The sequence below is a fragment of the Biomphalaria glabrata genome, chromosome 4 (genome assembly GCF_947242115.1).
Source record: "Biomphalaria glabrata chromosome 4, xgBioGlab47.1, whole genome shotgun sequence".
In the NCBI taxonomy this organism is placed as follows: domain Eukaryota; kingdom Metazoa; phylum Mollusca; class Gastropoda; family Planorbidae; genus Biomphalaria; species Biomphalaria glabrata.
Genome location: NC_074714.1, coordinates 35,808,765 through 35,823,786, shown reverse-complemented (window position 1 = coordinate 35,823,786; position 15,022 = coordinate 35,808,765). Strand labels below are relative to the sequence as shown.

Here is a 15,022-nt window from a genome sequence, read left to right as displayed (position 1 = left end):
TGTATGTGTGTGTTTGGGGTCGCAGCAGAGTGGGGGATTGTAAAAAGGGGTCGCCGAGTTTAAAAGGTTGAGAACCGCTGGTCTACACCAAACTTTTGTTAAATATGTTAATCTCAAAGAGAATAAAACCAAAGGCCACCTGCTGCTGTTTCATAAAGAATAAAGAAAGTATGCCCTGTAATAGCATAATTTACAAAATGAGTGTAAAATGACAAAGAACTCATGTCTAAAGGGTCAGATAGGAAACAATGATCAAATGGCAGTTTCTAGCAACTATCTGAATAGAAAAGAAAACAGAGATACTGTAGACTTGAAAGAAAAATAATATACCTTCTATACTCATCTACATACGGATAAATTGTCTGTACTGGTAAACAGCATGAAAGTTGAATTATCTTTATTGAATTGAGTATTCTTGAGAAATAGAAATAACTAACTGGCAATGAGCTAAAATACAGTCTACCTGTACATTTATTATAACATGTTTCTTTCAGCCCAATATTAAATGCTATAATGGTTGAAACCAATTGTGGGTTAGTGTAAAGTTATACTACCAATTACACTTTTAACTCAAAAAATGCAAAAAAGTTAAGTTTTATCAAATATGTCATCATCCCAAATACAGACATTTAAATACATTTTGTAAACATAAACATAACATAACATGTACTGAAAATTCAAAGTTACTTTGAAAAAAAATTTATATTTATTGAAAATGAAATGCAGAAGAATATGTTTTTAATATTAACATTCAGTGACAGAAATTTGTAGATATGGTCTATATCAAACTATTTCAATGTTTAGAGAGATGACATAATGTGGTATTTTATTTAATGGGCAATATAATAACATATGTATAGCTCTTCTCTTTAGTTATCTATTGAATTAAATAATGCATTATAGAAAACATTTTAGGCTCTGATGAATGTAAAAGGGATGTATTAAAGGAGACATAATCCCTCCATGGGCCTTGTCTCTACAGGAGATAAATGGATAATGTCTGATTTGAAAGATAAGTAGAATAATTAAAAGAATGACTAGCAACTGACAACAAACCTCTGAAAGGCCAAGAAGCTGCAAATGAATTCATAAAATATTTTTAATGTCTAGGTCATATACCAATCAATGAAAGCCGAATTAAAGATGTCCATGTAGAAATCCAAGATAAAAATCAAGTTAACAAAACAGCATACTCTCCAGGAATGATAACAAATCTAAAAATGAAAGAATTAGATGAAGCTCTAAAGGACCTCAAACCAAAAAGAAGCCCCAGGCCCCGACTAAATCTCTAACAACATGCTACTTCACTTAGGCCCTCAAGCCAAAAAAAAAAAACTGCTACAGATCTTTCGGTACGTGACGTTTTGGCGCCGCCGTTTTGGCGACGGGACGTTTTGGCGCGAGCCGTTTTGGCGACGGGACGTTTTGGCGCGAGATATCATTTGACGATAATTTAATAAGCACTTAGCTTTTTTTTTTTAATGAACCCTTGAATTCCAGCGACATAGGCAAATAACCCTGGTGTCTAAGTATACTTAACTTAAAATATTTTGAGAAACATGGTACATGTATATGATGTATTATATTTTTACTTATTATTAGCAAGTGTTTGGTATGTAGAGCTGGAGATCAAATAATTGCATCAATTTTTAGTCTATCATCGTTTCATTTTGTTTTTAATTTTAAAGTAATATCTTAAAAAACCTTTTTGAAAATAAAAGTGTGCCTCCTAATAAACACACATACACAAAGCCAAAATGTTTATTAAAGAAAATGATGTGAAAAACAAACACACATTTACATTTAGTACGTGAAAAATATGTCTTAACACAAACACTCGTGCAAAACATAGATATGAATAATTCTTTTAAAAAGAAATAATACAATAAACGTACATAATGTATTTCGCGCCAAAGCGTCCCGTCGCCAAAACGGCTCGCGCCAAAACGTCCTTCGCGACAAAACGGCGGGGCCAAAACGGCGGCGCCAAAACGTCCTGCTTCGCAGATCTTTAATGCTGGAAATCAGACAGAATCACAAACATCTTGAAGAAAGCCATCATGATCCCCATATTAAAGCTTGGCGAATAAAGAAACAAACTAGACAGGTACTGCCCAATCAGCCTCACCAACTTATGGAAAGAGTGGTCAATAACAGACTCCCTTGGATCCTTGAGTCAAACAATCTACTTACTGAAGCCCAAGCTGGCTTTAGAAAAGGCAGATCTACAGAGAACCAAATCACCTTCATCACACATGAGATTGAAGATGGATTTCAAGGAAAGAAGCCAACAACAATTGTCTGGGTTGACTTGGAAAAACATTTGGGAACAAGGCCTTTTACTCTAATTAATAGACCATCACATATCCCTCAGAATGTACAACTGGATAGAAGAATATCTGAACAATTGAAAAGCTTTGGTCTGCATGCAAGGACAAAGAAGTTGCACTGTGGGCATAAAAAATGGCATTCTTCAAGGAGGAGTTCAGTCCTCAAACACTAATCCTAATATACATTGAGGATCTTAAGCAAAACCTTCCAAGAAAAGTCAAAAGCAGCATGTAAGCAGATGACCTCGCCTTAATCAGCACTGAAGAATATGTAGGAACATCAAAATTTTGGCTACAAGAAGCTCTCGACAAACTCAGTGAGTGGTCCAAAGACTGGGGCATGACCATCAACACCAAAAAAGACTACAAACACCTTCTCACTATCAACAAAACAGCAAAAATAAAATTAACACTAGATAGGGAAGCTCTGGAAAAAAAGGACAGTCCTACATATCTTGGGGTCACATATGACAGGAGACTAACTTGGAAAAAAACAAATTGAAAAAATACAAAGAAAAGGCATCCAAAGTTTATGCCTTATGAAAAAATTAGCTGGCAGCGACAGGGGAGCAAATCACAACATTCTAAAAAAGACATACACCATTTACATCAGACTCACTCTAGAATACGGTGCCACAGCTTGGGGCTCAGCAGCCAAAACCAACCTTACAGAAAATAGACAAGGTACAAAATATAGGCCTTAGGATTATAACAGGGGCTATAAAAAGAACACCCATTAGTGCTAGGTAGGAAATTGCTGCCCTAGTCTCTTTGAATGAAAGAAGAGAAAAAAAACATGTCCCAATTCACCAAAATAGAATCCTTAGACAGGCATCCACTCAAATCTAAAATCCACAAGACTGGCACACAAAATAGACTGAAAAGAACTCATTTCATTCAGGAATCACAGAACCTTTAAAAGAAATACCACTTAGAGAATATCACTATTGTCAACAAAGCAGCATAACGTTTTTCATCCCTGGGACAAGAGTTCCCTCCCTCCTAAAAGAGACTGCATTGAAAGCGTAAAACAATATCCGATCATAACCAAACAGAGCTGAAGGAATTAGTGAACTCTTTTCTAAAAACCCATTACCCCCAACAACCAATGGGTCAGAGTCTGCACAGATGGATCCTTCCAAAAATCTCAATACAAATTGAATGGCCCAATGGAGAAAGACTGGAAAAGTCAATTGCAACTGGCTATCTCTCAGACAGCCATACAGCAGAGAGGCAAGCACTGGATCTAGCAGCTACCACACTAATAAACTACCCATGTACACCAAACAGCCAAAGTGTCTTACTGATCAATGACAAAACAGTCCTTCAAAGCCTAAAAAACTCGGATACTTCCTACATAAAGCAACTCAGGACAGCCCTTGTAAACCTTAACATCCACAGCAAGAAAACTGTTCAATGAATTCCGGAACACTTTCCGGCAATGAAAAAGCAGACATACTAGCCAAAGATGGAAGAATGAACAAACAAATAAAAATCCCTTTCTAACCAGAAGAAATGATAAAAATAATAGAGACATCCTAATTACAAGAAAAAAGACACCTATTATAAGCTAAAGACGCCTATTATAATCTATCTTGACATGACCAACACATAATTTTTCAACTCAGAACCAGACAAAACAGAATGAGACAACATATGTTCTGGAAGCTAAAAGTTGGGACGAGCGAAACCTGCTCTTGTGGAGCATCACCAGAGAATGCTGACCATGTCCTACAAACTGCATACTATATCAAGAGGCCCGAACATGACTCTGGCCATAAAACCTTCCAATAGAATGAAAACTATAAGGAGAACTGCCTGATCTGGAAACCACTGTGCAATTCATCTCAGATATAGGATTACTGATCTGAACCCTCCGACATGTAAAATGAGAATGAAGAAGAAAAAGAATGAATGGCTGTATGACTACCTTATAATTCTGATTAAAATATTTTACAACAAATTTAAAATCCAGCTTTAATAGCCATGTGATAAATCTACCTGATTAATTAACCGTTTACCATCTTGATACAATTTTAAATTTAGTAAGAAAGTCTCTATTGTCTGCAGAAAAAAAAAGAAAAAAAATTATTAGAAATTCAAATTAAAAATTTTAATTCAATAATACTGGGGTTTTAAATTTTGTGATTTTTAAAGCACTTAAACTCTAATGTAACTGGGGAAAAGTAAAGGCTGTTCGTAGTTGTTTTGGCCATATGACACCCTTAATTGTTAGCCAGGGTCACAGAAACAGATTACCTATTTTCATCATCTGCCCCATAGATCGCCTAAAATTATTTTTATTTCCAGTTTTTTTTAAAAACATATCTAAATAATTAAAAATATATTAATCTGGCTTATTTATGAAACAGTTGTCAATGTTAATCTAAGAAACAATATCATCAAAGATGTTACTAATTTAGTGTAATCTATAGGAATTATAATCTGAATTTAGTTCATGTATCTGAAATATCTCATTATTAAAAGTAAGAAAAATGTTCATAAAGCTGTCACTGAAACCAAAACATTGAACTCCACATACCTCAACAGCAAATGTTATTCCGCTAACATGTGGTGAGATAGTTACATTGGGCAAATTCCACAGTTCACTGGTACTGGGTAATGGCTCTGTATTGAATACATCAAGGATAGCACCACCAAGCCAACCATTTCTGGTATCACAGAATTTAAATTAAACTAAATTTGACATTATCAATGTAGGGAAATCAATTTGTTTTGTTTTTAAAGAATGTTTTTAACAAAGAAATCTTCTACTGCAAAGAGGTTTATTTTACTAACCATGGTACCATTTGTTGCTAAAGAAAATAATACTATCTTGTTGCATTGCATTGCCACAAGTAACATAATGAAAAGTTTGTACAAATCTATTTCCTCCTTTATAAAAATAATGTTGGTTTCTCATTCCATTATATTCTTGTAACGTTTCATAATAGCATGGAGTCTTTCTAGTGAGTTTTGCACAATCACATTTTTTTATTAACAGTCCAGCTAATGATTTCTAAATAAGACAGCAGGCAAAATGTTTATATACATTTATTTAGTAATTCAACTCTTTACTAAACACAAAGAAATAATTGAGTTGAGTGAGGTAATTCAGGTTGTTTAAAATAGAAAGACAAATTTGATTTTAAGACGGTTATATTTTAAAAAATCATTATGGTTGTACAAGACTTTTTTCACTGTCCAACCATTTAGATAGTTACTTTGTTCCCAAAATATACATAATTTATCAAATTTCTAGGAAAATAATTAGTCTATTTAAAAAAAAAAAACTTGTCTAGCTTCCAGTTTCCATCTAGTTTATACTTTTTGAACCCATGAAGAGTTTGGGAGTTGTAAAAATGATTTAGGTTAGTTCTAAATTTGATTCAGAATCACTTTTTTTTCTAATGATAGAACATATAGAAATATCTCTGTTCTTATTTTAATTTTATAAATGTAATACATTTTTTAAATTCTTTTTCAGTTTTGTTAAAATTTTGGTGTCTAGTCTTAAATCTTGTTTATAGTCTTCACACTTTTTATGGAGAAATTGTAAGTTTACAAAGTTGAATTTTTCACATTTAGATCTACAAAAGAATTCAAATTAAAAAAAAATCTTTATAAAGCTAAATAGTTATTACAAAATAAATTTATTTATGCTGTTTGTATAAATTTAGAATAGATTTACAATCTACATTTACTTATTCATTTAAACATAAATTAAACTCTTAAGCAAGTAAAATATGTGCCTTATCTAAATCTAACAGAAACTATTCTATTTTATTAATTAATTCAATTTTCCTCCAAAATTTCCTGAATAGTAATCAAAATTTTTGTTCATATATTGTGTAATACTGTTATTTGAATGTACATATCATTCCATCATTGAAATATTTTGTTATGTGTAATAGTCCTAAACCAAATTTTCTTGTAGGATGATAAAGATATTATTATTTGACCATTTCTTATTCAGATTTAACACAAAGTTTATTCAACTTACTGGATTGCTGTTATCAAGCTGTTGTCATCCACGATATCCCCTCGTCCTATATTGATAAAAATTGTTTTCTAAAAAAAAAATTATGTCACATCATCATGTTGTAAATAAATTTTAAAAGTTTTATTTCATCATGCTGTTTATGAATATCTCTTTGAAAATTGTTTGAATAATAATATACATTTTATTTTGTATTTCAAAGTTATCAAATAACAATGTATGGTAGTTTTGATTTATAAATATATTTGCTAAATCAAATATTACAAATAATATTTACATACTTTTTTTTCACAAAAGTGAAGTTTGTCTGATAGCAATCCTCGTGTTTTGGGTGTACTGGGTAAAACATTCACCAAATAATCAACTTCTGTTAACATCTCATTAAGACGAGACATAGGTCTTAAATAAAGAACATAGTTTGTGAATTTAATCATTATGTAATAAAGTAGCTCAACTGACTTTGTATATAATAATTAATTAACTTATCTACACATTATAATATTTGCTTACAATTAATTGTTTCTTTCATAAACAAATAACTCATTGTTGGCAGGTGTGGTGATAATATCACTTTGTATGATGATGCCATGGTAAAGTACATCAAATATTCCCTAAACATAAGTCCAGTTGGATACAAATGTTTTGAAAATCAATGTTTCAGATAACATACAAACTGATACTTCATGCTTATACACACAATGGATATACTAAATTCAATCTGGATGGGTACAAAGTCCCTTACAGCTCATGACCTTTACATCATACATTACAGCAACCAATATAGGGAATGAATTCCTACACACTCAAGAACATTTGTAATTTTTCTTTTCAATTATCCCACATACCAGAAGTAGCGTATTTGACATTTCAACATCACCCGGTTTCTTTACTGAATAATTATTTGGTTGCAAATATTTAAAGGCCAAAAGGTGTAAATCCTGAGGTCTTTAGGGACGTTTAAGCTGCATATTATAATCATTCTTGATACCATGATGCAGAGATAAACAGAAGTTAGTGCAGCACAACCAGATGTAACTCTTTGTTATCAAAACATGGTTTCTAAAATTTAAATCATGCTAACTATTGTCTTAAAACTCATAGTATTGCAGACTTCAGACTTTATGAGTGCTAATTACTAAGTTAAATACCAAGCCTCACTACAGCAAACTAAGACTAAAAATATTTTTGACCAATCAAATAATTGTATGCTAAAAAAATATATATATAATTTAGTCAATTCACTGCAATCTCAAATGTAACATTGGAAATTAATGACATCATTGTAATGCTTAATAAAAAAGATAAGACTTACACAAAGTTATCTACAGAATGATTTAGATTTTCACCAGAATCAAAACGTTCATCTCTGACTGCAGCCCAAACATTCATGTTCATAGCCTTACACTGTCTCACAACTAGAACACCAAGAAATTAATAAAAGGTTAAAATTTAAAAAATTAACACATGAAAAAAAAAAAATTAAGAACTATAAAATTAGTAAATAAATATCTGTTGTCAAGCAGCTCTTTGAGTGATGTTTTCCACTCACTATCTTTGTTCATGTTGACTACAGCAGCTATGGACATTTACCCAGATACCACTTTTGTTTTTAACTTATGATCTTTTTTATTTAAAGGTATGGAATATATGAGAGTTTATTGTTCAAAACTGAAATAAAGAAGAGTCCTTATATATAATTAGCATATATTAGAAATAATGCCATACCACTTTGTAATCACTCTAGCTCTTTTAGCTCAAGATTACACTTACTTCATATTTAACTCTCTGTCTCTTGACCCCTCTCTCTGTCAAGCCCAAGTAGAACAGAAGCTAATTTAACATCACACTAAAAAATCTAGCGTCTCCTTTTTAAGTAACATACAAAAACAGTATTTCTCTAAATGAAGTAATATCACAAACATATTATTATAATAATTATACTTATTAATCAAAATAAGCCAATTATAAGTAGACCTTTAAGAGACCAAAGTATTTATAAATCTTGGTCTTTAAATAAACAATGAATACCTTCTTGTCCTATTGTTCCAAAACCTAAGATTCCTATTGATAAAGAATTGAGGCATCTATAACTGTATAGCTGACTCCTGGATAAAACAAAGTATTGGAAATAAGTTTTTGTCATAGCTAATGAAATACCTTGAATAATGAATGTTTATTTTAGCTAAACTAGCTTACCAGTATTTCTCAAGTTTTACTAACTAATCAAGTCTCTCACCCTTTCCCATTCACATAAATGCCATTCAATACTTAACAGACCCAGCTGAGAAAAAATCATTCATGATGGAGAGGGGGGATAACAATGACAAGAAAAGTCAATCTGGTAGGGATGTAAGATCATTACGAAAAATCAAGAATTAGCAATTTTTGTTTGTTGGTGTTTTTTTTTTACTAGGTCAATAGATCAGAAATATTAAATTGACCAATGCAAAGAAATTTTCCAAAATATGTTATCAGTGGAATGTAGAATACAAAAAAAAAAAACATTTTAAAACTTACATAACAATTTGATTATTCAAACATGATTATATCCTTTTTTTTTCTAAGCCCCAACCAACCTTTACGCTAATGTATAACCCTAACTCATTGTAATGTAAGCCTTCACTTGAAGTGAACATTTTTAGAGGCCCAAATGATGACATTGAGATAAGTGAGGTCTGATACATGGCTTCTATCAAAGTACCCAGTTGCAAAAAACTTTTGTGAGTTTTACAGTTGACTTCATCAACAAAGCAAAAGAAAAGAAAAAAATAATGTTAACAATATTGAAGAAATGTGAGCAAATATCAAATAGGAAATACGCTCAAGCTTGAGGACTTCATTAACAAGAGAAGAAACTTTGAATATTTAGTTATTTCAAACTCACTTTCTGTTATATGCCACTTTGCATTGCATTCAGCAAGTTTTATTGATTACTTGCTTTCAAAAAGATTTAGCTGATGTTAGAAGTAGGTTTCATATACATATGTAGATAGGTTTAACTTACATATTAAAGAGAGGGTTATGATTGAGTCTAGCATTTGAGGAACATTTGACTTAACAAATATAAGAGGGAGGAATAGAAATGAATCCAATATTAAGGTCTGCATAGACATTTTGGAAAGAGGGGAGAGAAATATTGTATAGATAAGTATTGGATAAAGAAAGAGACAGAGAAACATGTAAGTGGAAAGAAGGAGAAATAAGCTTACAATGAAAGTGATAGAAAGTATTCAATGGTCATTAACAGAAAGCCTCTGAAAGTACAATTCTAGTTGAAACAATTGGTTATCACTTCCCTGTGTATCCTGTTTATTTATGTTCCCATGCCTCTCAAGAGATTGTTTCTATGAATATGAGTTTTTCATTCCTTTCTCAATGTTACTACCGCTGCTCATACATCTCTGTATGCTATTGTGGCAGTGAGATAGAGTGTTGCTTGGTTTATAAAATTCTTTGATTATTTTGTGAAGGCTTAATTAGAATTCATACATGGAATCTAAATGTTTGCACTGGAATCTAAATGTTTGCACTGGAATCTAAATGTTTGCACTGGAATCTAAATGTTTGCACTGGAATCTAAATGTTTGCACTGGAATCTAAATGTTTGCGCTATATTACTTTCTTTTTTTACCAACATTAAAATGCAGAGAAAGCTATGGGAAGACAACCTCAAAGAATGGTCAGGCCTGTTGTTATGAACATAATGATAAGAGAGTCGAAAACGTGTCTGTATAGTATGGCTTTAATACACTGCATGACTACACAACACACATTTTGTGAACACATTCTTACGGACGAGTTACAAGCACATGTAAACATAAGAATGACAACCAATACAGAATATAATTTTCATAACATTCACCCCCGGTTCAAATTATGCTAACTAGTATTATAATTAATAACAGAATTAAGTAAGTGCAGAATAATAATAGAAATTCAAGTAAACAACCATGCTAGAATAGCATGACATGCTGTAACATGCTGATATAACATGATAAATCAAATAGCTTATTAAAATATAGCATGATAGATCAAACATCATATTAAAGTCAAGTCAACAAAGCCAAATGAAAGTAGTAAAATAAATAAATGTCATTTTGGAGACTAGTATTGACAAATTGAATGTCAAAATAAGAGTTTAGTAAGCTGATGAGCTTTTACACTTTGTAGTTGGGCCTAGTTCTCCTTACTCTAAGATTGTATGTATGTGTAGTTTCATCTGCTTGAGTTTCCGACGGTCTGGCTATGTCTTCGGTGGTGCTGGTGGTTTCACGGACGAGTTACAAGCACATGTAAACATAAGAACGACAACCAATACAGAATATAATTTTCATAACACCTGTTATTGAATAAAATTCTATCCAAGGCAAAAGACAGAGCAGAATGGAGAAAGATGGTTGACAGATCTTGTGTGGTGCCCCAATGGTTGAACACAAAGGGATAGGTGAAGGTGAAAATGCATTCAATAAAACATGCACATATAAAACTTATACCCATCAAAGCTTTTCTGTTTCTGTAGGTCTCTCATTATGTCAAATTTTCTTTCTCTGGCTATAATTTGACCAATAACATATTCTCCCATCTTTTGTCCAAAGCCGCCAGTTTGTCTACTAATAAGTACATCAGGTAGTTGCTAAAACAATAAAAATAAAAAGAAAATTTCCCAAAACATCACTTAAAACATTACAAAAACAAACTCTAAATTATTAAGTGACAGTGTGCAAGATAAAACAAATATTTAAAAAAACAACTAATACTGAGTGTTGAAGAGCACCATTCAGCTATTGCCATATATTGCAAGTTTTATCTCACCATTTTTTTTAATCCATTAATTATCACTAACTGATTCACTAATTGATTAATTTTTTCATGTGTTGTCCATCAACAATGAATAATTGTGAAAAATGTCAACTTAGTTCAAGAATGGAGAATAAAAGTATAAAAGAATCCACCAAAAAAGACAAAGAGAGTAGCATAAAGAATCAATATTAATAAGTTATTTTGCTGATTGTGTAGTAATTTTATTTATCTATAATATTATTTTTTTTTACTTTTCAAAATCATGAAAAATATAAATAAAAAATCATGAAGCTTACATGCAGTTTGTCTATAGCTTTAAATAAGGCATCCAAACCTAAAATTTAAAGAAAAAATAATTTGAATTATTGTTGTTAGTTTTATCTATGCAAAAAAAAAAAAAAAAATAGCTTGAAAAAAAGGCAAATATAAATTCAGTTTTTATGCACCCTAATTTTTTTACACCTGTTGCTCAGTTGTTAATGAATAGTAATGAAAATATCATGTGCCACATGAATTAACAGCACTTTTTGTCACAAATTTCACAATGGTCAAAACTACACATATATTGATCCTTTGCCACTAGTCATAAAAACATCTAGTTATTATTTCCATTGTAAAAATCAACATTAAATGTTCTATACTGTTACTAGTTTGTAAAGTTTAAATTATGCTTAAAATGCTGGGCCTTAGTTGTCCAAAGATGAAGAAATAGGAGTTGAACCTTAATACAAAACAATGATCACTATTAGCACAAAAATGAATTAATAGATTATGGACATAAAATTAAAGACCAAACAATAGATACATCTGAGGTGGCATTTCTTATAAAAGTAAATGTGCGCCAATCATTGCTTATTTCAACTTTATTCCCTGTTGCCCTATTGTTTCAAGACCTAAGATTCAGATTTATAAAGAAGTGGACAGGATGAAGTGACTAGGGATGAAGTGACCAGGGATGAAGTGACTGGAGATCAAATTAAGGGTATGAGCTTTCAAACTTCTTATAACACTCAAATTGGCAACACTTTGGCAATAGGTCTTATAGGAGTACCTACTATGCATGGGTTTTAATAATTTTATTAAAAGTATGTTCACTCTGAACTTTATTACAACAGTCAAAAACATTTCTAATTAAAATGACAAAAGGTTAGAAGACTACAAACACAATTCTTTTCAGAGATTTACCAGCAAAAGTACTCTGCGCCCATTTCACTTTATTTCTTGGATGGGCAAGCACTTGCCCAATGATATCTGGATCAGCAAAGAGGAATTCAATTTCAGAAACATGTTTCTCCAATTCTTTAGATATTCCTGTGGCTAAAACAGATGTAAAAATATAACAACATTCATGGAATCAGATATTTAAAAATTAAGCTATGTAAGATTAGAGGCATGGTGGCTGAGTGATAAATTGCTTCCAAACTGAGATGTCCTGGGCTTTTTAATGTTGGGATCTTTATGGCACCTCTGAGTCCACTTAGCTCTAATGGGTACCTGACATTAGTTGGGGAAAAGTAAAGGTAAAAGGTTGGTCATTGTGCTGACTATAATAACACCCTTGTTAACCATGGGCCACAGAAATAGGTGACCTTTACATCATCTGTTCTATAAATCTCTGAAAGGGGAACTTTACTTTTTTTTAAAATATATATATATATGACAGATATACTATGCTGTTGTCTTTTTTTTTTTTTCTTTCTTGTAAGCTATTCAAACAGAAATATTTCAACAACAGAAAACCTATATCGTATTTTATCATCATACTAATATATAGAATATTTAAAGAAAATTTTGAGAAAATAAATGATAGTTACTAACCTACAAAGTGGGGCATGGTGGCTAATTGGTAAAGTGCTCGGCTTCTGATCAAATGCGTCTCAGGTTTGAATTCAGGTAAGACAGGGATTTTAATTTCTGGATTCTTGAGGTGCCCCTAAGTTCACCCATCTCTAATGAGTAGGCCTACCTGACATTAGTTGGGGAAAAGTAAAGGTGGTTGGTTGTAAAGCTGGCCACTTTCAAATACTTTAATTTAGCTATCTAGAGGGACTAAACTGAAAATATATCACAGTAGAATCTTATAATTGGGGATTTTTATACTTAAGTTAATCATCATACTCTGCTCTTCATTTGCATTTTGATTTTCGATATCCAGTTCCGATTCTTTAAGCAGTAAAATATGAAGAGATAAATAGAAGAAACAGCCATATAAAGAAATGTGGGGGTGATATCATGGAACCTTAATGAAATTTAAGAAAATAAAAAAAGGAAAATTAGGAGCGATTTTGAAATAAATAGACAAAAAAAAGAGAGAGATTGACAGATTACTGTTGCCAACTAAATAATAGAAATTATTTTGTACTGCAGGTGCAATGGCTCAGAAATTAGATTAACAGTGCGTAATTAGTGCAAAGAAATATATGCTTTTTAAAATAAATAGCTAATTGTCATGCTCAAATGGGCAATAGGTCCAGAGGGCAGGTTTTATTATCACAAAATAGGTTGCCTGGTTGTGCAGTTTACATGCTAGACTGCCATTCAGACTTATTGATAGTCCTGAGTTCAAACCCTGCCCACTCCATCCCTGTCGTCCTGTAGGAGGTTTGGACTAGGAAGTAAATTATCTTTCACTCTGAAGGAAAATCTGAAACGTGTAATCATTTTAAAAACAACTTGAATATAAAGAATTCTTTTTTTAAACTCATACTGAGTAAAATTAAAATAAATTATTTCTTTTATATACCGCTACTTTCATGCTAATAGCATGCTCAGAGCGTTTTGGTCCAATCTCAGTTCTGGACCAGTGGGAGGGAGGGGGTTATTTCCGTGCTGCCTTCAGGTGCTCAGTAAACACAACTGGGCCCGAGTTAGGTATCGAGCCTCGAGCCCCCTTCATAGGTAGCCAAGCCAAGCCAAGCCAAGTTCAAGCGCACTTAGCCTCTCGACCATGCTTCCCAATGTAAAGAAAAAAATACTGATGAATTATTTTCTTTAAGTTCCTCTACTTAATTTTGTCAACTTAGATCTCTAATTTTAAAACTAATACTAATCAAGTCTAATCTAGATCTAGAATTATAGATCTACATAGTGAAAGTTACAATTAGTCAAAATATAAGAGTCGAATGATTATTTTTTTATTATTACTGTGCGTAAGTAATTATTACATCTAGAGATCTATCAATAATTGAATACTTAATATCAGCAACTGTAGTGTTCGTGTGTATAACGCTGTGAGTGACTGTGAGCTTCATGAAACTGTGGAATGTCACATTGACATAGATCTGATTCTATTGAATCTATTCTATGAGTGTGACAGTGACTTACACTAAGTTACACTTACGGTTCTCAGGGTTCTGTGAAAGCGAACATTCTTCCACAACAATGTCACTAGTGGAAGTTCTTAGAATATTTGCGAGGTTTTGAACACGGGACGCAACAAATACTTTGGCTACTTTCTTATATGCGCTCATTTTCTAGATCATAAGTGTATAACAAATCTTGTCATCTCCATATGATCTGTTAGCTGCAGCCACAGGAAATCCCCGTTCAAATCCAAGTTGTTATGAAAGTGAAAGTACACTTTATTTTGTGTATTTAAAGTCTGAAGAGTGCATATCAAACGCTCTCTTGTCGTGTGGGCGTGCTATTACGTGGCACTATACCACGGAACTATACTAAATTATTAAAATTTAAATACTAGTCGACCGGCGGCGTAGCATACGCCGCTATTTTGCAGTGACGGCCATAGCAACCTATCCGACCGCAGTAGGCCCCACACTTTCATAGGACCCGCACTAATTCTATGTGTAAATTATTAAATTAAACCATTTTATAACTTATAACAGATTTCTCGCGGCCGCCTGATTTTCCAGGAGCTTCTGGAAATCTCCTG

The 15,022-nt window shown here is 32.3% G+C and overlaps 1 protein-coding gene and 1 long non-coding RNA gene across 6 annotated transcripts in view; one reads left to right on the top strand and one right to left on the bottom strand.

The window, feature by feature from the left end:
• Positions 1-6,461, top strand: part of LOC106052044 (uncharacterized) — a 23,235-nt gene extending 16,774 nt beyond the window's left edge. The window contains exons 2-3 of the long non-coding RNA XR_001214965.2: positions 5,818-5,885; positions 6,307-6,461. This is a non-coding gene — a long non-coding RNA (uncharacterized LOC106052044). The remainder of the gene's footprint in view (positions 1-5,817; positions 5,886-6,306) is intronic.
• Positions 684-15,022, bottom strand: LOC106052014 (glyoxylate/hydroxypyruvate reductase A-like). 5 transcript variants are annotated; one of them, XM_056027968.1, is made up of 10 exons: positions 14,471-14,803; positions 12,316-12,447; positions 11,427-11,464; positions 10,824-10,963; positions 8,359-8,435; positions 7,643-7,745; positions 6,612-6,729; positions 6,334-6,401; positions 4,873-5,002; positions 684-4,394 (listed from the first exon to the last, which is right to left on the bottom strand). In XM_056027968.1, exons 1-10 carry the CDS (start codon positions 14,598-14,600, stop codon positions 4,308-4,310), a joined length of 1,023 nt encoding a protein of 340 aa, XP_055883943.1. In that variant the 5' UTR covers positions 14,601-14,803; the 3' UTR covers positions 684-4,307. The 5 variants fall into 5 exon arrangements, with proteins under 5 accessions (XP_055883943.1, XP_055883944.1, XP_055883945.1 ...); XM_056027969.1 differs by adding an exon at positions 12,949-13,096 and having other exon boundaries at positions 684-5,002; positions 14,471-14,604; XM_056027970.1 differs by adding an exon at positions 12,949-13,092 and having other exon boundaries at positions 684-5,002; positions 14,471-14,573.